Raw genomic sequence first — 24,011 nt, forward strand, 5'->3', positions numbered from 1 at the left:
GCTTGTTTTTTGTGCTCTGTGTGAGGCTTCTATTGCATTTTCCATGTATGGATGATAAGACTTCCACCATGCACATCTGCTTTTTGTACATTCTGCAGGAGAAAGAGATGGGCAAGCTTGTCTTGTAGAGTGATACAAGCTTGGGTACTTTTAGTACTATCTCAAATGCAAGGACTGGTTTCCTGCTTCAGTGATAGTATCTCATTCTAGCTTTATTGAACTAGAGCCTGTCAAGATATCTTTATTAAACCATATCCTAATCCTACATTGTATGTGCAAGCTGTAGTTAAAAACCCCAACTTTTTGTGCATATACTTCATAGTTGTATCAGATACTGTTATCCAATTCAGTTTCATGCCTTTGCTCAACTCACATCCTATATACATTTTTGTCAGAGCCCACTATTCCCATGATATTTGAGTTGTTTTCTCAGTTTTTGGTACTTGCTTATTGCAGTCCAATTAAATTCTTTGTATAACAAAGCAGATTGCTGGTTTGCAGTGAGACATTGGACTACACCAGTCTCTGTGTGAGCTTTACACAGCTCTTATTGCAGACGTTTTTCCTAACGGATGGTGGGTAAACATGCCACTAGCTTATACTTCTTAAACATAACTTGCTTATCTTTCCTGCATGGCCAGTTTTGTAGCTCAACCTTGTTCGCTTCTCTTTTAGGGCACTGGAGATATAGTTTATTCAAGTTTAAAGGTGGGTATGGACTGTATTGGCAACCATAGCAAATATTGGATGATTTGGCTGTTTTGTATCATTCACTGGCTTTGTGGTGTGAACTCTTCTTTAATTTATCTTTTGGTGGATTAGTAGACTCATCATCAGTATGTCTTATTGAAAATAGAAATCTTATGTGCTGACCACCCCATGCTGAACAGAAAACCTCCGACAGAGTTGCACATGAATACTATCATTCTTTGAAGCAATCGCAGAAAAAGCTGTTGTCCCTGGACAAGATGCCGCAACTGCCTCGCTGGGCTTATTGGCCCAGTAGTTTTGTTTGTTTCATTCTAATGTTTTGCCCAATAGGAATTAAAGTGATTGATTTAACTTTGTTTCCTTTTTTTAAAAAACATGTATTATCTTTTATTTTGTATTTTCTTTAAATTTTCTGAATTAGTACCTTAAGGTCCTTTCCAAAGGCTCTCTTCCTTCAGCTGAGTCTGTGTGTGCAGTGTGACTGGTGTATAAGTGAATTGGACCCTGAGGCCCAGGGCTTGATGTGGGTGGATGTCAGTTAAAGGATATCTATCTGATCCAAATGACCGATGAAATTGCTGTATCTGTCTATAAAGTTGAGAAAATGCCAGAAAGGTGTTTCCATCTAAATAGATAAATGGTTTGAATCAAGTTGATGGCAGTCGGTTACATTGTGTATGGAATACTCTACCTGGCTTGTAACCTGACTTGAACTGTGATGTACAGATGATGTATTATTAAATCTGAAGCAAGTAATGCAATGATATTAGGATACAGTTTTTGTATTTTTATTCTTGTATAAGGTTATTGATGGCTATTGTTTAGCCTATAGTTCATTCTGTGTTATTTAAATTCTAATATATGAATCATATTTGGATTGAAGTCATGTTCAGGGGCCATGTTGTGTATGTATTGAGATGTAAAGCCTTTGAATGTGAATAATTATTGTAAACTATAATATTTTACAGCTTTTTTCTTACTATATCATACATTTTCTATTTGCTCAGTGATTTAATCATATTCTGATAATTTAATGAATCTGTTCATTCTCTCTCTGATTATTTGTGCCCTCGGTCAGTAGATATTGAATGATGATTTTTCCACTTAATGCTTGGTAGTCCAGTAATTAAAGCATGTAGGGATTTAGGCATTCAAATGAAAGCCATGTGTCCTGTCTTCTGTTAACCTCAGCCACGATACAAACAGCGTCCAGTGGCGATGACATCTCTCATTTTGCAGCATGTAAATAAAGTATCGGCCCATTATCATTGCTTTTGTGTTCTGACTTTTTTTTTTTTTCTTGAAATACAGGATCATATTTAGAGTTGTTTGCATTTTAATATTAAAACATTCTATATTTAATAACTAAGTTATTTTGCGTTTTAATATTAAAACATTCTGCCTTTAATAACTAAGTTACTTTGCATTTTAATGTTAACATACTATATTTAATAACTGAATATGTTATTTTGCGTTTTAATATTAAAACATCCTATATTTAATAACTGAATAAGTTATTTTGTATTTTAATATTAAGCATTCTATATTTAATAATAACTGAATAAGTTATTTGTTATTGTAGCTCCGGTGATGTCATTTGTTGTTATTATAACTCTTACACGTTCTTGTAATGTTATTTCCTTTATTGAAGCGTCGGGAGATCAAGCCAGGAAGGGACTTTCTTTCCTCCCTCTGAAATAATTTATGCAAGTGTTGGCAGTGGTGGAGTGAGATGGTAGGAGTGGCCGAAGCAGGCTGCTTTGCATGACTAGTGTGGACTCCTTGCCAGTGGCTGCAGCTTCAATATTTCCTGTCAGCCGCCCGCACAGTCAAGAGACGAGGCGAGGGCGGAGGAGGCGAGGAGAGGGATGGCAGAGAATAACTCCGAAACAAGCGGCTCCGTTCACCGGAGATGTTTGGCCCACTCTTCAGGGGAAAGAAACGTTTCAGCAGGTGTCGGGGCATCCAAATGGATACGACTAAATGTCGGGGGAACGTACTTTTTAACAACGAGACAGACGCTGTGTCGAGATCCAAAATCATTTCTGTACAGACTGAGCCAAGCTGACCCCGAGCTCGACTCCGACAAGGTAAATGCTAAGCTAGTTGCGGTATAGATAGCACTGTGCCCGAAGAGCGCATATGATGAATTTAAAATTATTTTACAGAAAGTGCCAGCATTGACTTCATATGTTTTGGTATAACTAGAATGGCAGACTTCTGTATTTATCTGCCTTATTAAAATCCCGGACTTAAACGGACTTAAAGATAATCGCTCTTTCAAATACTTGGTGCTTACACGGAATTTTGCAGCTAACTAGCATTAGCTCGATAGCTAGCGAGATTCCGACAGTCTCAACATGCCATGATATTGCTGCTAGTTTTCTCACAAATCGCTCGTTATTTATATTTTCAAATGAAGGTAGTATTGCCGTGTGATTTTAAGTAAACATTTTAAAAGTAGCGTCAGGTTATAGCTGGTGATATGTTTAAGCTTTTTCCAACAAAATAGGAACTTGTCACAGTAGAAAACTTTCCTTGGAGGCCGTTGCGTTGCATTCACCAAGGTTTCAGATTTCATACAGTGACGGTATGAGCAACTTAATTTTCGTCTTCGACAAAATCATTACAAAGTTCAACATTAAAGAATTAGCAAAAACAGTTTTAGGCCGGATTTGTCAAATGATTCAAGCTTTAGGCTGCATTATTTATCCCGTCTTTGTATGTCTAACACAACTTGCACCAGCACGGTACGATTATAATGGTCATATAGGCTGTTGCCTGATCAACTCTCTTGAGTTCAGTCTGCTATCTGGCTCTGTTAACTCTACAGTTGCCAGGCTTAGTGCTGCTAGTAAATTCCCTTATGATTAGACCAGTCTTTGCAAGGGGTAGTTGGATGCTGCTGACATTTGAGAGCTCAGGATGAAATCAGCCCCTCTGAATGACCCCAGCGCTCCACACGCAGGCTTTCCTCTGTTTGTCCATCTGTTCATTTAAACAGCAGTGTGTGTGCTTAAAGGCCCCTTAGGATGGTACCACACAATGAATTACTGTCTGTTTACATTGTGTATTGTCTTCGTTTTTTTGTCGTTCATTTTACTGTTCCCATTATTCATTGTTTTTATATGCGTTTACATTCTAATCTTGCCTCCTGCCCTCCTTCATGCTAAGCTGAGACCAAGGCTCATCTCGTATTTTCATGCAAATATCTTAATCTCCCATTAATCAGCTTGCTTTTTTGCCAGTTTATCCTCCATGAGCAACGGATCAGTCCATCTCAATCCCTTGTCTTAGGTGTGCTTCTCACACTCAAGCCAAGATAACTCCCTAACAGAGCAAGTCATCACTATATATTTGATCATTTGTTATTGTGTTTAAAACTATAATTAGCTGTGGTTCACCTTAACCTGTAACTGAAGCAAGTTTTTTGAGAATACTCTGTACTTAAATGGCGTTAAAGACAGACTGATGGATCAGCTCAGAGCTGTTTGTTTTTTTGTTTTTTTTTTTGTTTTTTATGGATACAGTAATGTGTTACTGAGCCAAGCAAGTGAGTACTTCATTTCTCAGTCACGCAGGCTGACGTGCTTCAGTAGGACTCTTGAGGAGAGCTGCATTATTCATGTTGTTGACTGGAGCTTGTTTTGCACTTTGGGTTAGACCAAGGAGAAAGTGGAGGAAGTGCTGTCACATGCACACCCATAACAGCCATATGGTATTGAGAAGGGTTACTGTTAATTTGTTAATACAAATATCAACTAAAGCCAATTGCTGTTGTCGTATTGGACTAATACTGAAGTTCACAGGTTTGTAAAGCTGAAGGAACTGACTCATGTAGCTTGACGATAAACAGGCATTGCTTTTGAAATTGTTCAGTCAATGAGTTGAGAGATGCATCTTAATGAGCACCTATTGCTTTAGCACATTCTGGCTCTTAAACTACTCAGCTCAGCTCCACTCATGTAGACACAACTCTCTTGCTTTGAGAGCTGCATAAATTTTTTAAGCACCCCATCACAAAAGATTCTTGTTCTTTCACCATCTTATTCTTTTCATATTCATATCCATTTGCAGCCCGAGGAGGCTCTCTCTGCGGTATGTGTTAGGGGAAATATAGCTGCATTTAATGCCAGATTCAAGTTGTACATCATGCCTGGGCACTCTGTGGGAGGCGACTTAAATATTTAACGGTGATGTCTGCTCTGTCTGCGCTGTCTTCTCGCAGAAAGTGCTCAACAGGACACTGCAGAGAGCTATTCTCAAATTAGGCACTTCCGAAGTCTTGTTTTATCACCTTTATCATTCACTTTATCAGGCACTTTTGAATGAACATTGACCCGTGTTTCAGTAGCCTATACTACATTTAGTAGTTAATGGAATCTTTGAAGCTTCATCTGCCTTTCATTGAAATGATTTAAAGGCATGTAAAAAAAAAACCACTATTTAATCAAAGATGTTACTTGTCGTCAAATCCTTCTGCAAAATGGTTCTTATGTAGCAGAATTAAAACAGAATAAAGAAAAACTTTGTGCTTGCTTTGGTGAGGACCTATAACTCAAATTTAAATGTAATTTATAAATATTTTGAAATAGTGGAAGATTTTTTGTTTTTTGCATCATATCCATGATATAATGTGTGTATTATATAAAAGACAGGCCTATTTGACTATGCCTTAACTGTTTGTACTCCTGAGGGACTGCTCGCTTCTACACTACAAAGATCAGACTTCCACTTGGCTAAGTAGCCACAGTCATGTGACTCAGAGCGATCTACATCATTTTTGAGCTCTGTCTTAGTAGGGGCTTGTATACTTCTTTGACTTGTGAAGGAGTATAGCAGTATTTGATAACGTCTCTCTTTTTTTTCTCCTCCTTTTACTTTCGGACTTTGGCAACTTGGAATGGCTTCACATGATGGTGTTAATTGTCTATCTCTCTTTTGTTAACGACATCTGGCATATTTTCCACAAGTATGGGCAGGAAATACCTCCTGTTCTTTAAGTCACAAATAGATCCGATGCTAAGTTTCCATGCACACTCTTGATTTTTATTCATTTATTTTTTAAATAAAGAATTTATGTTAATGCTCTGCAGAAAACCTTATTAGGCATTGGGTTGTTAAAGGGTGGGTCACTGTGGTATTTCCTGTGGAAGGATATGTATTGTGTGTTGTAAAAGAATGATAAGGTTCATGTACAACGCTTCCCTCTGCTTTGAAGTCCACCCTTGTGATTGACTTGTTTACCAAAAATCTTTACTTGTCAGAGCTGGAGCTGTTTCAACTTGGCTCCAGTTTTTGTATTAATGTATGTAATGTAATTTAGCAATGTTTTAAAAAGACCAAATTATAAAATGCAATATACAGACTGACTTCATACCAAAAAAAAAGATTAATTTATTGTCCTCAATGTCTATATTGTCAATATTATTGATGTCATCTGGTCTGATTGAGGTAATTAATAAAAAGAAGCATGAGTGAACTTTCCCACCTCTAAATTATATGTTCTGGACTTGTTTGATGGTACAGTAGCATCTGTTATGTGCATTTCTGGAGCTGTCGCTTCCCAGCAACATCTCAAGACTGAGAAACCACATCATGTTATTTCTGTCCTCACCCTTTTGTTTGTTTCCCAACGCTTCCCAGTCTGGGCCTCCAGAGAAAGCCTTTTGTTCTTAATTAAAGACACTGTCCTCTTTGTGTACATGAGCCTGCATCAGAGCCCCAATAATCTCTGATTTAGGTCACTGTCACCCCAAATGCCCCGGTTTGTATGTCTGTTCCCAGAAAGCAAACACTGTACTAACCTGAAAGTGTGCGTTTATTTATCACGACACAACCCGCTTCATCATACAGGTAGTCGGCGTTAACGGAGAAGTAGAGCGTACTTATTTAAAAAGTTATTGGAGTATTTTTTGTGGCTAATTCTGTTTTGGATCATGAAACACTTACTTATTACTTCTTTATCTTGCCCGTTATGGCATCTCCCATACAAGTATTACAAATAGCCTTCCATGTGAAAACTTGCCATCATTTAGTGTGATGAACATGAGGTGTGTTGTACATGTTTGGCCTAGTCTGTGTCCTCAATACAGGCCCACCTGTACTTGTGCGTAAAACTCCAACAACAATGTAAGTGTAAGAAACTAACACAGGGTATTGAGACCAGAATAGAGCTCCTGTGGGATCCAGTGGAATATTTTTACCATGGAAAGGGGGTCAATCAGCCAAGAGGGCTTAGAGATTCATTACAAAAGAAAATGTACTGGGACAGTTTCTCATTATTGGAAAGATTAATGGGTTTTCAGTTTAACTCATCTCTGGATGATTAAGCCAACTATGAATGCACCTGTATGTCACTGAGGGTTTGGATGTTTATCTGGCCATGGTGTGGAAGGTATGAAGGCATTACTTCATTTCTATATAAATAATTTTACTTAATTTTCTATATAAATAATATCACAAGTTGCATCAAATAGGAAGTTTGCTGAGTTTGCTGTCATTTAAGTTTGCTGTCATTTATGCCACTGAGGCAGCCAGTTGTCATGTAGCATTTGGGGATTAGAATAAAATTTGCTTAAGGTCTTTCCTCACTGCTGAGTATTTTACTAAATGTCATGTAAGTTTGACTCACTAAATGCCACATTGTGTTCAACATCTTAATGAAAAATTCTGTTGGACAGCTGTACAAACTGAAACTTCAATTCATATGCAGGGCTGACTGTGTAACCGGCCACATTAGACTAATTTTTGGTTGTAAGTCAAGGTGCTTCCTCTTCGTCCTCTCAGTGGAGTCAGCCTGTTGTTCTACATCTTTTTTTTAAAAATTCTGCTCTAATTGTTTTAGCCTGCTTTTACCCCATGAGAGAAAGACAGTCTAATCACAGCACAGAAATAAGGGAATACCCAGTGGTTGTGAAGGAATCAGGATGAAACCCAAGGCCGGTGGGAATACTGAAGTGACATCCCAAAGCGACGATATGTGTGGCTCTGTGTGCGCATGTCTTGTCAACTACTGTAGAGATTATCAGCACAGGAGCTGACCTCAAAAATCTCATCCCTTTAATTTTGTTCACTGATGCGCAATAGGGGTTGTTTTCTGCCCAGATTATGTTTCGATTAAGGTAGGCGTCAGTTCATTAATGGATTCTGTTGTAAGGAGCAGTGCTATTTCAGGAAATTGTCTATTTTCAGATGGGGAGTCCAACAAATGTATTAAACATGAGGTTTCTCCTGACCTGTTAGACCAAAAAACAGGGATGTGTGTTGTAATGTGTTTAGACTAAAGATTTGACACTGAATGCATTGTTTCTCTTCTTATTTTTGCTTCTCAGGATGAAACTGGTGCCTATCTCATAGACAGAGACCCCACATACTTTGGGCCAGTGCTTAACTACTTGAGGCATGGCAAACTGGTGCTCAACAAGGACTTGGCAGAAGAAGGTAATATGCCTGAGGAATACTACACCTTATATGATAAATATGTCTAGAATAAAACGACTGTTTTGGTTGTTCGAATGATTCCTTTTTCCAATGTGTGAATGTTTGTTTAATGATGTATAAGTGCAAATACTTGTGCAATTCAATTTTTTTAAACAGTTTCACATCTGTAGAAAGTATTTTTTAGGCTACTCTGAGCCTTTTTACATACGCCCTTTTCAAGCCAGGATCGAAAACACCATAATTAAAAATACAATGGCTGAATGAGGTGGTTAAAGATAGCCGATGTGCCTCTGAGCCAACAAAGGAGTTGGTAAAAGAGGTGAAATGGGCTTAAAATGCTTACACAGACCAAGCCAACGTCACACAACTTACTGCTCAAATTGTAAATTAGCCAGACTTTACAAGACGTACGTGAATATTTCCTACCACAGTCTTATAACTGCTTTGCTCCATTCATGCAAACACATCTAGGAATGTTGTTGGGTATACGATTCACATTCACAGTGAATGTTAAATCATGATGAAATTAAGTAGCTGCAGGTGCATTTTAATATTTTGACTGAATGCATACAGTCACACAAGTGTATTACACTCTATCTTTCTTACTTTTATTATTATGATTTACAGACATCCAGACTTGATGGTAGCCAAAAATGTCTGCCTGAAAGAAAATGTTTTCCCTCTGCTTAGGTGTGTTAGAAGAAGCTGAATTCTATAACATCACATCATTAATAAAACTCATCAAGGACAAGATCAGGGAACGCGACTGCAAAACATCACAGGTTTGTGAATTTTTAAGTTGGGATAGCTGATTCCATGTTAACCCATTCAGACGTGATGCAACATGTGTACCAGCAGAAAGGTAACACAAAACTGCTTAGTATTCCCTTCTTTCATCCAGTTTCTACCATATGTTCAACATTCCTTCCAGGTTCCAGTGAAGCATGTGTATCGGGTGCTGCAGTGCCAGGAGGAGGAGCTGACACAAATGGTATCTACCATGTCTGACGGCTGGAAGTTTGAACAGGTAAATCTCTTCCCGCAGGGTCACAGCAACAGTCCTCCTGTCATGTGCTTCACCCACCCTGCTATGCTCACATTGACCCAGAAAAGTCCAATCTTCAATATTGGCAATGGATTTAAAAAGCCGAACAGCAACTCGCATCTTTCTCAAATGTCCGTATACATGATCCGGGCATGCCTTCTGTGCTCTGATTGGTTGTTGCAGCTTGTCAGTATAGGTTACGGGCGGGCCCACCAGTCAGAGTTTCTGCTGATTGTGTCAAGGGAGGTGAAGGGAGAGGAGTCTGCTTTGCCAAACAACAGCGGAGAGGTGTGTCCCACAAATTTCTGTCCATGGGCTGGTCACTGCATGGTCCCCATATTGTCCATACACACCCCGTTGGCCATTGTTTGTCCCACGTAGTCACATAGCTGTTGGGTTTTTATTGTTGTTGTTGTTTTTGTTTTTCTTAGCTATTTCATTTCAGTGTTGATTTTTATTGCTTGCTCACTGGTGAAGCAAGGAAAACCTGACATTTCTTTTCATCTGTGATTTTTTTTTTCTCATTGTTATTTTTTAATATTTAGATTTATATTGCATTTCTCACTGTCACCAGCTTCTGTCTGTTTTGCTTCGTTTGAATGTAGTCACTTGGTCATTTTGTGGGGCCGTCATATAGAGTTGTTTGTTCAGAGGTGACATGTTTTTCTTAGCTGATCGTTTGTTGCATAACTGACACAGTCAGGTATTTTGAGCAAATAGTTTTATAGTAAACCAACACTGGTTCATTTGTATTTTTTCAATGAAAGCCACATTTGGATGCTTCACATGGATCATATGTGAATAAATGCGACATTGAATTACTGGATCACCCATTAGAGCTGAAATCCCACTAATCTCCTTACACAGGTCAGATGGGGAAACTCAGAATCACTCCTGTGGAGCCTAAAGCTCAACCGTTGTATACAGGAGTGTCTTCCAGAGAGACGAGCTTTAATGACCTACTTCTGTCTTAACAACTGAAATAGACAGCTTGTTTTTTGTGAATGCTTTGTATTATATACTACACTAAAAGTCTTTGAGTTTGCAGCATGCTGAGCCTTTTGCAGTGTGACAAGTGGTAGCTAGTTGAGGTTATTGGGTCATTTTTGCTGTGTTGATGCCCAATGTTGGTCTGCTTAACAACAACAAGTCTCTGGCAGCAGTGGCTAATGAGGCAACGCATGTCTGAACATGCACACCTGGGTACAGACAGTACACAATCTGCAGCACACACACTTAATATTCAGCCTAAAAAGGAGATATTCAGCAACAGCAATTTAGTCCTATGTTTGTCAAGGCATGCATGTTATTTTGTTTCGAGGATTCTCGCAGACATCATGCTTCCATTTGTTATGTGTCCATGTTAGTGTTAAGTGACTAAAACTCAAAATGGTGGTATTGGCTTCAAGTTATGTTCAAAGTTGATGTTTATGGGATTTTTTTTCTAGTCAGCCATGCTGTAAACTAGCAAGTGGAAGTAGAGCTTGACCTGCTGTCACCAATAGTATTTTGCTGATGCTGTTCAATGCGCCTGACGTTTGTACCACTGACATCAAATTATGTGACAACAGGGTGTGAAAAATCTTAAATGTACCATTAAGCTGAATTAGTAGCCATAACTCCTTGGCTAGAAGTGAACTTTTGGGGGAAATGAAATAGTTTTCAAAGTATCAGTCTTTCTTCTTTTGCTTGAAACAAGCCTGGTCCTTTCAAGTGAAACTCACTATTCCTCATATATTTCAACCAGCATGTTTGCTTGTGGTCACATTCTTGCACTTGTATTATTTTTGTGATTGTCTGCTGATCACCGTTTTCTGTTTTTGGTGTCTGTGCTTCATTTATTTTCATTACCTCATTTTGTGGACCAGTGATCATTTTTTATGTCTTTTTGACTGCTTTGATATCTCAATTTGCTGTTTCTCTTTGATCCCGCTGAACGTTTTATTTTTGGATTGCCGGCAGGTTCTGAAAATAGACTTAGGATTTATTTGTTTTAGGGGGATAGGACTGTTATGTTTAAAACTACACTTTATTTGCAAGCTTAAACGTTAGGAAATCATTTTGACCTTCTGAAAGACTGTAGGTGTGTCATTTTCTCTGTTTAGATCCAGACTGGCCTTAATGTCCTTGTTGTATAATGCACAACTACAGCATTAGAAGATACATTTGGTCAAGCATTTGCATCATAACTACTCTCTCACACAGATATTGATTACTGTCTGTGTATTAAGGACAATAAATCCTGGATTTCTAATCTGTAAAACAAATGTCAGTCGTTAATACAAGGTTCTCCTAGTTTAATAAGCTTATATTACTTCAGGCCAACTCTTCCTCTGCTTTATTCCTCTGTGTCTCTCTAGCTGGTCAGCATTGGATCTTCTTACAACTACGGAAATGAAGACCAAGCAGAGTTCCTGTGTGTGGTCTCCAAGGAGCTACACAATCAATCATATGGGACCAACAGTGAGCCCAGCGAGAAGGCGAAGGTAAGTGTGTGGAAAGGCTTGCTGTAAATCCATCCACTGCAAAGACAGCTGAAAGATGGCCTGTACTGGATGTTAAAGTGTGTTGCATTCATATATGCACCACCAGGGGAGAGAGTACCTCTATTTTATTGATGAGAGCTCTCTATGAGTATGTGGTGAATATTCTGTTTCAGGATGGAAATGGATTGCTTGAATAATCAGCAAAATCAGAGAAAAAGAATGTGGGGAAAAATAAAAAATCATTTGAAAGATGGACTGCCGTCATGTGCAAAGTGAAACAAACCAATTAGATGAACTTTCCATTTTATGTCATGTTTGACCTAGTCTGTAAAGAGTGTAATCCATGCTAGCAGCATTAGCAGACCTCAGGCCTGCAGATTAGTGGAACATCGGCAGGGCCTGGCATTGTCTGAAAGGCTTTGGGAGGGATACAGATGGCTCGCTCTAAGAAAGTCACACTCTCATCATCTTGTCAAAATTAGGTGTCTTCTTACTGAAGACAGCTGATTTCTTTTTAGAGAAATGGAAGATGATCTTTTAAACAAAATTATCTTTCTTTTCTTGTTAATTTTTTTCCCCAAGGGCACCTTTTCCAAACACGGTTTTGATTATAACCAATATATTATTCTGTTTAATGAAAAAACTGATGTAGATATAACAAGCTGGGTAGTTTGTCTCATGGCAACATGACTGTTGTTAACTGAGCTTTATAGAAATGTGTCCTTGGATGCATTTTTGTGGTTTTTTTCCCCCTCTTTTCTGAGTTTGTCATGTACTCCTGACATATTAGTTACCATTTTTATCCCCTTTGATCATTACCCATTAGTTTTGTTTTCACATTGTTTTCCTGTCCATTTAACACCTTCATTCATTTCTATTATTTTACAACTCGCCTTTCTTGTCTTCTTCTGTGCTCTCTGCATGCTGCATGTTGCTCAGAGCGAGGACGAGGAGACGGATTATGAAATGAATGAGTCTGATTAGGTTGAGCACTTTTGATTCACTGGTGAGCGCTCAACTGCTCGTAATCCCTCCACCAGATCTCCTTAGTCTACCCCCTTTCCATTTCCCCTGATGAATTCAACCCTCCCAGAAATGTTTCCCATTTGTTTTCAAAGACCACTTGGGCTGACATAAGATACTTGGATCTGAGCAAAGTCACAAAACCCAGGCTGGAAATTGACTTTGGACTACAGAGGTTTAAAGCCAAAGCTCAATCAAAGGCCAGATGGCTCATGCTGAGACTGCATACTTAGCTGCAGGTGAAGCTCTCTTTGAAACCAGATGGGAAAAGCTCCATTTGTTTGAGACCGTCATAATTATTGACATGCTTGCCGCTTCGGTTAATGGAGGCCATGCTGAATCATAAGCTTCTGCATAGTGATTCATCTCTGAATCACCTAGGTGAGGAAGGGTAGTTCCTGATATCTTTATCGAATGTTGTGTTGATTAATAAATAAATAATTTGACTAAATTAATCTCTCATTAGGAAATCTGTCATTTTAAAAGGTTTAGTTTACTCTTAAACACTGCTTTGATGTGTTTTTACCATGGCATTCATTGGATTGCAATGGCTAGATGCTCAGCTATTACTGTCCCTTTTTTCCTCATTTCAGTATATTTCTGCAGTGATTAACATTTTTTCATACAAGCTCTCTGGTTTCAAAAATGTTTGTTGCACCTGTATTACATTTAGTTTGTTTCAGTTTCTTTAATTCATTTTCTTGTGTAATAATTGGAATTAAATTGAAACGTTTTTTTTTTTTTTTTTTTTTTTGTTTTTTTTTTTTAAAAGCCATTTTTGTCGGTTTTTACTTTTCTTTCCTTTTTACATAATGACCCAGATTTTTTTTTTTTCTTTATTATAAAGATTTTGCTGGTACGAATGGCATTCATTAAGTAGTAGCTACTAGCTAGACAGGAAGGACAGTAGGAGAGAGGGGGAGTGACATGCAGCAAAGGGCCCCAGGTCTTAGGCCTGCTACAGTGAGGATCTGTAACAAAACACCACCCTCACTTCTTCCATGTTCCATTCTTTGTGAATTTCTTAAAACATAAATTAGATATTCAGCTATGGGTTGATTAACTGAGGAGAAATGGAAAACTTTAACATTTTTTTCCACAGGCAAGATACCATGGAAAACATTTCAGTATTGCAACAGCAGCCTAAAATACACATATTGTCAATAAATAATCTAGAAATATCTCTTGAATTAAATGAATACTTTATAAATCCCACAACAAAAGTTTAATATGTAGTCAGTATTTTTCTTTTTGATGAATAACAATTAAATATCAAATAGCTGGTGTGAAATTAGATTTATAATAAATAATCATTATAATGGGTCTACTTAAGATGTTATCAGGAGGTTAAGTTAGACTTCTTGATAAAATAAAAAATGAGAATACCTTGGCTTGTCCCCCAAATGCCTTTTAAAGAAGAAACCATAAAAGTATGGTTTTGCTAAAATGATTTTTTGAACATATATTTCTGGGATCAGGAGTGAATGTCTAGCAGCATGTCTTTTCATTGCCAAGGCTAATCTTGCTTGACAAGTTTTCCCAGTTTCATTGCAAATGTTATATTAACAGAACTCTCAATCAAACTGGGTTTTGTGCAAGTATCAGCCCCCCACCAGTCAGTTCGTTTGTTTTCACCAACAGTGTTCTGGGCTGTGACAAAAAGGGGAAGCACTATGGCAATAATAAAGGCTCCTTTAGTCATTTTCTACAGCCTCTAGCAGCACTGAGACCATGTTGTAATATCTTTATAGAGTGTATAATTTGATTTATTCTATTGTTTTTCCTTGCAGATTCTTCAGGAGCGAGGTTCCCGGATGTGAGAAGGACTCAGTATTACGAGCTCCAGGTGTTATGATGCAAACATATCATCTTTAAGGAAGAACGTTCAGCACAATGGAGATTTATGGGGGGGGGGTTCCTTTTTTTTTTTTTTAAGTTTTCCCTCTGCTCTTGTTTTTATTTCTTGATGTAAATAAGTCTGTTTACTTACAATGTGTGCCTGTACATTTAAACTGGACCTTTTTGAATTAGCAACAACTAGATTGTTTTTTCTTCCTATCTGAAAGTAAGGGATTGTAATCTAGAAATGTTTTATGCTATAAAATATGGCCAACATCATTTAGGCCAATGATTCACTCAGGGTCATCTAATGAGTTAATTGTTATCTTTCAACTCAAGGGTCTAGTAAGGGATCAGTATGGTCTTTATAACTCCAAGTATCAAACACAAAATCGTTGCTTTGAGATATTAAGAAGGGAATTGTGCATTTTGCATGTTAAGTCAAGCTATAAAATATTACATTTACCGTCAAAGGTCAATCTATGTATATCCAAAGATTTGAAACAGTTTTACTGGGATTTGTGATCATAATGATCCAGGTTAAACACGCCATTTTGGAAATATTTTGAGGAATTGTCGCTTTTATTCAACTTTTTCTTTCGGCCAATAAATTTTTATAGCATTGAAGGAAAAAGTCATTCTTGAAAAAATAAGTGTTAGTGATTTAATGTTAAAAGGGCACTTGAGGTTTAAAAAAATATATTTTTTTTTAAATTAATTTTTTTTAGTGATTTAGAACAACATCTTTTGAACAAAAGTGTAACATTTTTATTTTAATATGGACTAAATCAAGTATATTTGTTTATACTGAAAGTGCGTTAAGATGACTGGAATACATCACAGAAAAGCCAGTTACCACCATATATATGTGGCTCGAGGAAACATTGGTGTGGGGCGACTAGATTTGGTCCTGCATGTTTTCATGGTGTCCCTGCTTCAACACACCTGACTCAGATTAATGAGTCAGTGTGCATACTTTCATAGGCTGTTGGATCTATTTAATTTGTTAGGTGTGTTGAAGCAGGATAGCATTGAACACCTGCAGGACTGTGGCGCTTGTAGGACTGAATTAGTAGCCCTGAATAAATGTGACAAAAGAGCTTAATCAATCATAATTTTAACTTTTGGTTTAGCTCCAAGCTCCTCCTGTTCATAAATCCAAGTAAAACTACAGATGAAATTTTAATCTTATTTCTGTTATACCAACTTTTTTTTCCCCAGTCCTCCAGTTAAGTCATCTCCTGTCTGGAAAAATAAATACAATAACTTTTTTTAAAATCCCTTTTTCCAATGACTTCTGAATGAACTTAAACGTGTTTAATTTGCATGTTTTGAGGGAATATCATGATGAAAAGTTTATTTTTTTCCCCAAGGAGAGTATTTGTAGTGTTTGTGGACTGGATCTGTTTAGTCATGTGGTGAAGGACTTTGTTCATATCAAGACTATTTTGTTTTCATGTAAATAATCCAAATTCAATATTGATATTTAACTCTTAAGAAAACTGCACGTTTTGTACACTGTATAGAAAACACAACTTCAAATGGAAGTTGTTTGTACTGGATCTTTAAAAAAAAAACGAGCAAATCTTGACAATGTTAACTTCTGTTTTGCATTGTTTGTACATGATTCAAGAGATTTTGGAGGTAGAGTTGAGACAGCGGATGCTGAATAGTGTCTTTCACTGAGAACATGCCTGGAACATGTTTGATAACCAGTAACAAAGCTATACTTGGCTGGCTATGAAGTTGACTGTTACATTTAAAAACTTTTTCTTTTTTTTTTTTCCTCCAGTGTGATAAATTCTTCGCATTTTGAATTCATACACAGCATTACAAGCACTACAGTGGAAAAACACTGTGCACACTGCTTACAGCCTGTAATGTTGTTGATGTAAATACTGCATTTTGGAACACGTTTTTCAATAGAAAGTTGTTTTCAGGTTTGATATGTCGTTTTGATAAGTTGGATATTTCATTTACAGTTAATCATTTAGTGTTGCCTTTTTCCCAATGACCAAAATCCAATGTCTTATGTGTATTGTACACATTGATCTGAGTGTCAGGGACAAGTAAACGTTTCTTAATGCTGGCACGCTGTACATAGACTTGTTAAAGACACACACATCCATTTACTCACATGCACACGTATACACTTGACTAAAACCGTTTTTATATTGATGGGGACATGAGAATGGATGCATGTTTTTTGTTTTTTTTTTAAATAGATATACAAACCCATATATAAACACACACACAAGGGCTTATAAAGTGCAAAATTTAAGATCTGCAATGAGGTTTAATCAGAGTAGGCTGGATTTACTGCCAGAGCTAGGCTATGTTTACATTTGCTATAGTATTCTGAAGCCTTCCAATTATGCACTGTCTTGCACTCCCTCATGTTATCCTGTGTCTGACGGCACCAATGGCAACTAGTACTGTCCAGATAATCACTCCAACATGCTGACTTAAGTTAAAATACTCCATTTCTAAATACCAATGCTTGAGCATTGCAGAAAACCTTGTTTTTCGCATCTCTTTGATAGTAGAATTATTCATTAAAAGTAACCTATGCTGACTCAGCTGAGGATTATTTGGCTTTTAGACATTCTTCTGTGGTTTATCGTGTTTTGTGTTTGATTTGCTTGGCTCAGTTGAAGCTTCACCAGAGGTATTGAACCCCTTTAGCAGCTGTGTTAGATTTGACATTTTTTCCCAATGGGTTCTCTGGTTGAGTATCTGACATTATCATTCATTTGATAGACAAACTTACTGAATCTGTAGCCTAATATTTTTGAAGTGCCCAGTCCAGTCTGTTTTGCATTAAAGTCACTATCCATAGACCACTGTAATGCATGATTGATGATTACAACTTATAATCTGAGGGAATGAATGTCATTTTTCTGTCAAGCAGACCGTCAATGAGTATGGTTCTCATATCACTACATGAATCACTTCTATATGATCTTATGCAATGTTAAAAATGTAAAAGCTAAGTACTGGGGTTAAGGGATAGATCTATATGGTCTTGCATGAGTAAACCCAATAAAAAAATGTTGTAATTTTTTGTCTGTGTACATTTATTTCAAAACGTTGTTTTAAATTATTTACCAGCAAATTTGTAAGGCGTGATTTAAATACATGTAAAGAGTCCGTCATACTGACATCCTTTATACTTGTCCAGAGTAATGAACCCAGTCATGACTACAAATATTTTTAGTCAAAAGCGACCCCCTGTGTCATTTCCTAAGCATTCCTTTCAAAGCTTAGTAGCCCGAAGTAATGCCTGTTTGTTTCCTCCCCACTCTGTTTAAATATAACGAACAATAAGCCTTTTTAATGTCATAAATCGGGTATCATTTTTCAGACAACAAAATGTAAACAAAAAAAAGTCATGATTCACCGCAGTTTAGGTTTACGGTCTGTTTATGCAAAGATGGTCCGTCATAAAAGATAAAAAATCGCATCATGGTCGTGAGGACGAGACACCTTTCGTCTTTCCGATACATAAAATTACTCGTAGATTTGAGTTCATTTTGCACTTTGAATGCAACCCTCTTCCACCCCACCCACTCCCCAAAATGCTAAACTCTACATGTTTCGTATTACGTTTGTCCTCTTTACAAGCAAAATATACATTAAATGTGCAAATGGTAAGGACAATAAAACTTTTATTTAAGCAAAACTTGTGTAAACTTCCTTAGACACAAGCTGTATAAAAATTACAACAACTAACGGGTCTCACCTATTTCTCTTTATTATTGGCACTGAAAACACAAACCACTAAAGTCAAAGTGCGTAGTCGGAGCTTCCTGGAAGTATTTAACCAAAACCGGAAGTACAGGGGGATAACTATTTCGCCTTGCTGTTTCTGGCTCGACTCGGAGCGGGTGGATTTTCAGGAGGGAAACTTTACAGGATTTAACAGGATTTGAGCACGAATATTTCATTTCGCTTTATTACCAGAGCCAGTGCAGCCATACTGAGAGGTAGGAGTGTCTCCCAGTCGTGGGGATGTTAGTTTTCGTCTGTGTCGTGATCTTTTGCCCGCTTCAATTTGCGCCATTTTCGCTAGTTCGGTAACGCATAAATGTGCGCCTCTCAAGCGCCAGCGTTCTTTGTCCTTTTTTTTTTAATGCATTGTGACATGATTTACCTGTGATCATTTTTCTGCATCTTTGTTTGGCATCCCAGAATTACAAGTGCTTTTTAGTATTATATGAATGTCAGCGATCACTTTTTTCTGTCTTAAATTGTGCCCAAATCAAGTGCAGTTGCGCATATTTATGCTGCATCAGGCCGTGTGGGACGCTAACAGCGCCAGCGCCTGTTGAGAGGTAGCACCATTCTGGCGCACATGAGTTAGCTTACAAAGCTAATGAGCTAGCTTGGTCCTCAAATAGATTTTTTTAGCCAGTTTAAAAACATTTGTGTAGATCATAACTTTACACCAGAGCCGAGTGAATTTTAAACCAGTTGAATGTTAACAAAAGCAATGGGACCCGAATCTGCTTTGTAACCAGAAAACGCATAAATACGAGAAGCATTTTCTGTTGTGCCGGCTAAATTGGCTAGCCATTTAGCTTTCCAGAGATATCCGATGAAACGCTACCTTCGGTCATAGTACTTCAAAAACTAAAGAATATATCCATCAAGGATAACTCATTTGTCATTCGAGAAGTACTTAATGGGATTGGTTTCAGAGCTCGTTATTTCACCTAATTGTCAATGTTTATTTAAAAAAATCGTTAAAGTAAAAATCTCAAGGCTTTTCCATCCAGCGTCTTAATTAAACGTCTTAATTGGCCTTTAAGTGGGCCTCCACAAAGCCTACCCCGTAACAAGATAAGTAAAAGTAGTCACAGTTGTACTCGTGTCATTTGCTTAGTTTTGTTCAACCTAATTGTATCCAGATTATCCCAGCCATTAACTAAATAAGTGGAATTAGGAAATAACTCACTTTTCTAGAGTTAAATGTGTGTAGGATATTGAAAATAAACAGGTAGTGATCACAGGAGCACATTATTGAAATTTTCAGGGTTATAGCTTTAGACACAATGATACTACCACTCAACATCCCTTTAAAGAGAATGTATCAAAAGGCCTCCACCTCTTGCAGGTGTTTCAAAGTATCTAAGGATGCAACTATTTAATAATGCAAACTGGCATCTGTCTTGTATTGGGTTGCAATGTCCTTTCTAGTACATGGGAAAACGGTACCCATATTTAGGGTCCCGTTAGTTTCGATCAGTGTTTTCCAATCCAGGTCCTCAGGACCCCTTCACCTTACTTTTACACACCTGAATGAAATAAAAACTTATTAACAGGCTGCCAAGAACTTGATGAGAAAGTTCAGTAATCTGACTCAGGTGTTTAGGAGAAGGAACATGTCTAAAACATGCAGGGTTAGGGGGGCCTGAAAACCTGGACTGGGAAACACTGGTTTAGACCAACATGACATGCTGAAACTATCATTTTAGAAACAGTTAGTTTTGTGTGTGTGTTTTTGTTTTTCCCCCTCATCTTAAAATTATCTCTCTTTTGCAGGAGTTCCTAAATCATGTCAGGCATTGCATTGAGCCGGCTTGCTCAGGAGCGTAAAGCATGGCGAAAGGACCATCCATTTGTAAGTAGTGTTTTAAGAGGTTTGCGTGCTTTTCTTTTGCATACAAGTTCATTTGGTTTGGCTTCACTTGCATAACAAAATGTGGTTTCTTATTCTCTCTCTCCCCAGGGATTTGTAGCTGTACCTACAAAAAATCCAGATGGAACTATGAATCTCATGAATTGGGAGTGCGCTATTCCTGGCAAGAAAGGGGTAAAGTTGATTAAGGAAACATTGCGTTTTATAAGGCTGTAAAGTGAAATGGCAACAGTGCATTTCTAGCACATAATTTGGAAACTGACGTGACTTTCTTTTTCGAAGCTTGTTTCATGGTTGTCTGTCTTTATAGACTCCATGGGAAGGGGGTCTGTTCAAACTGCGCATGTTGTTCAAAGATGACTATCCTTCTTCACCTCCAAAATGTAAGTTGCTGTGCCTAACTTTGCTTTTAAAAAAGAAAATGTTTAATGTGTAGCATAAGCTTTATATAATTCATCCTTATAATAATTACTAGATCAGCAAAAATATTAAGGTTTGTTTTGTTTTGTTCTTTTGTTTTTTTTTGTCTCCTGAAGTCTGGAGCATTAAACACTACCTACACAATCCATCTATAAATGTTTACTGCTGGAAATGTAGGGGGTCAAACAAGATGCACTGATCCAATGGGCACTTTGCCAATCATCCAGTGTAGTTACTCTAAAATATTCTTGAAGTTCAGATCTTGAGTACCTTGATGTTAATAAAAATGACAGAATATTAGATCTATCTGAAGCCATAATAAGTCTCAGACATGACTACAGTGATGATTTATGCAGCATAAACAAAGTTCTGTGTAACACAGGGGAAGGAGAAATGCCTCCACCTCACCTCCTTTGGACAGTTTTGAATTATATGTTAAAAATGATGCGTTTTCCAGCTGGTTGACATTTTTTTTTTCCAAATGCAGTGTAATGGTAAGGGAACACTCAATTTTAAGTTATGCAGTTGTGACTGCACAAAACTTGTCTTGTCTTGCCCAGAAACATTTAACATTAATTCTGTTAATTTAAATATTAATTGAATGAGCTATTTTTGAGGGAAGATCCACAACATGAATGTATGCGTGGTTTGTTTTTTTTAGGTAAATTTGAGCCTCCACTCTTCCATCCAAATGTGTATCCATCAGGCACAGTATGCCTATCTATCCTAGAGGAGGACAAGGACTGGAGACCAGCCATCACAATAAAGCAGGTTTGGATGACCACTTAGAATTCATGTCAAGTTTATTAAAACATTTTCATCATGTTTTTTCAACTGAAGTCACATGATTTTGTTCAGGTTTGCTTATTCAGTCCTTTGTTAATGTCTTGACCCACTCCACATTTTCTTATATTTTACCTTCAAACATCCAGACTTTCTTGTGATTTTTATTAGTGTTGATCAATAATCCTTTGAAGGATTAAATTTTTAGTTGCACTGTTCAAGCATCAGAAATGGCACCAACTCAGCAGGGTAATAACTGCACCTTCATATGACTTGTCAAAACATCATCTGTTCTTGACAGTGTAAAGTGATGAGAGATGGTTCAAAATTCCTGCACAGTGCTTTAATTTTGTATGCATCTTAAGGGTCAGTTCTTTTAGAAAGCCTGAGAACTCAAATATTGGCTGATGTAATTTTTTTTCTTCTCCCTTCTTAGATCTTATTAGGTATCCAGGAACTCCTAAATGAGCCAAATATCCAGGATCCAGCCCAAGCAGAGGCATACACAATCTACTGGTTAGTAACATTTTATCACCCTTTTCCTGTTTTGTTTTTGTTTTTTGTTTTTTTTTACCATGAAACCAGCATCTAAAAGTTAGTTGTTTCTAAAAGGTTATAACATTAAAAATCATTTAGCATCCTGTTACATGTTTTCAAACATCTGTTTTGACTGATAATTGATAAATTGTACTTCTGTAATACCATTTAGCTGTTCAGGCACTGCTCCAGTGTAATGCAAATGGGAAAACTCACCGTTGCTTATTAGTTATGTAAAAGTTATGTATTTAGATTTGTATGGTTGTGGGAGGGTATGCTTCCCTTTTTACCCTTACTGGACATTTGGGATATAGTACAGCAATTCTGTTCAACAATCCAGTAGTGTTTTGTGTGTGTGTCTATGTATGTGTGTGTGTTTTATTTATATATAATAAATAAATCTAAAATGTCCTTACAAATTAGTTTTATTATCCTCTCAAGATGCTGGAATTTGTTCACGTGCTTTGTTCCACCAACCAAAATTTCTCATTTGAATTTGAGAACAATGTGATTCTTACCTTGATTATAGCTAAATGCTACAAATTTGGAGTCTCTAAATACAAGAAGTTTACACTTCTTCTCATTTAATGTGGATGTGTAGAGGTTCCTTGACTGTTTTTTAGGGGTTTACTCACATGCACACTACCGGTCAAACATTTGGACACACTTGCCTGTAAACCTTAGTGTCCACTTGTAGTGTACAGAATGTGGAGCAGTCTTTGTGAGTTTGAAATGAATGTAAATAATGTTTTCTCACATCTTGCACAGGCTTCTGAATGAAGTGGATAATTAGTCATATCAGCTTATCTTTATATTGTAATCAGAGGTTTGATTCACAGCCCTGCCAGACAGGCTGGCGACAATGGGAACGCTTCTTTTAATCTTTAGTCACTGAAAACAAAACTTTCTAAAGAAAGAAGTGAATGTTTTTTTGGTGGAAGTGTGGTCTTGTGCCTCAAACGGATTTCTGTTGGTTTGCTTTGGCCTTTGGAGACTATGTTGTGGTGTTATTGCCAGAATGGTGCATAATTCAAATTGTGCCAACTTGATAAGAATTGATAAATAAGAGTAAACCTATTTTTCTGGGAATTAGTCATAATAACCTTATAACCTTAAAGCTTCTAAAAGTCCCACTTTTGTCTGATTTTGATAATTTCTTTCCTTGAAATGGTTTAAAATGCCCTTTTTCTAATTTGATAATTACGTCATTGTAATAACTTTTCTTTTTAAACCCCTTTTCAGCCAAAACAGAGTAGAATATGAAAAAAGAGTTCGAGCACAAGCCAAAAAATTTTCCCCCTCGTAAAGGGCGAAGACTCGCTCCCCTGTGGCAGAAGGAATGGGTTTAACAAGAATCACCTCCCCGCTCAGTCTCTCAATGAATGTGCTCCTCTCACATCGGGACTTGCTTAAAGACTTCTATTTAAACTTCACACATTCTGTGCCATCCGTTCTCCCTTCACCTATCCATTTTGTTCTTAATTGCTGGTTGGCGTATAATGCCAGGAGGGGGCAGGGGCTTCAGCACCCTGACCATTTCTTTTTAAACATTAAATGTCTTATGTGGTGGAAGGGACACAGCTTCAGTTTCATCAACTCCATGCAAGCTGACTGAGTTTGATGTTCATGGAAGGAAATGTCTTTTTTTCTTTATTTTACTCTTTCACAGGGTCTCTTCCTTTTTTTTTCTTTTTTTTTTCTTTTTTATTTCCCCATAAAGTTATTGTAAATTAGCTTATTTCATTGTCAGTATTTCAACTGCTGTATAATGAATGGCACTTTTATACTGTTGTATCTCACTAGTGTCTCTAGATGGTTCTAATTCTTTCCCAGGTTTTCTATTCAGCATGCTGTAATATACGATAGAATCTGCTGCCTTGGCTGTCTTTTTGTTATTCAGAGTGTTTGCTATGGAACAAATAAAAATGGCCCCAGTGACTGAGGCAGGTAGGCTTACTTCTGTATCAGACTTTATGGTTATATGGTGCTTTGTTCATGTATGTGTTGGCTTAATAAAACTTTCTACAAAATCACGTTTTTCTTTATTGGACAAAATACATATTGAGCTTGACCAGTGTTGCAA

At 37.3% G+C, this 24,011-nt stretch overlaps 3 protein-coding genes across 3 annotated transcripts in view; all 3 read left to right on the forward strand.

Annotated features, from left to right (window-relative positions):
- The window catches only part of pdpk1b (3-phosphoinositide dependent protein kinase 1b), a 13,657-nt gene extending 11,699 nt beyond the window's left edge, over positions 1-1,958 (forward strand). Inside the window, exon 14 of the mRNA XM_079261366.1 lies at positions 1-1,958. This exon is cut by the window's left edge and continues 370 nt beyond it. The gene's annotated coding sequence lies outside the window, so the exon portion shown is untranslated.
- Positions 1,959-2,540: 582 nt separating this feature from the next.
- kctd5b (potassium channel tetramerization domain containing 5b) lies at positions 2,541-17,551 on the forward strand. The gene is made up of 6 exons (XM_079260497.1): positions 2,541-2,801; positions 8,046-8,154; positions 8,845-8,936; positions 9,086-9,181; positions 11,560-11,685; positions 14,499-17,551. Exons 1-6 carry the CDS (start codon positions 2,580-2,582, stop codon positions 14,526-14,528), a joined length of 675 nt encoding a protein of 224 aa, XP_079116623.1. The 5' UTR covers positions 2,541-2,579; the 3' UTR covers positions 14,529-17,551.
- An 843-nt stretch (positions 17,552-18,394) lies between these two features.
- On the forward strand, positions 18,395-23,952 carry ube2ib (ubiquitin-conjugating enzyme E2Ib). The gene is made up of 7 exons (XM_079261119.1): positions 18,395-18,533; positions 20,092-20,170; positions 20,279-20,362; positions 20,499-20,571; positions 21,270-21,379; positions 21,828-21,907; positions 23,171-23,952. The coding sequence occupies exons 2-7, from the start codon at positions 20,105-20,107 to the stop codon at positions 23,232-23,234; spliced, it is 477 nt and encodes a 158-aa protein (XP_079117245.1). The 5' UTR covers positions 18,395-18,533; positions 20,092-20,104; the 3' UTR covers positions 23,235-23,952.
- The last annotated feature ends 59 nt before the right edge of the window (positions 23,953-24,011 follow it).

This window comes from Telmatherina bonti, assembly GCF_933228915.1.
Source record: "Telmatherina bonti genome assembly, chromosome: 21".
NCBI lineage: Eukaryota > Metazoa > Chordata > Actinopteri > Atheriniformes > Telmatherinidae > Telmatherina > Telmatherina bonti.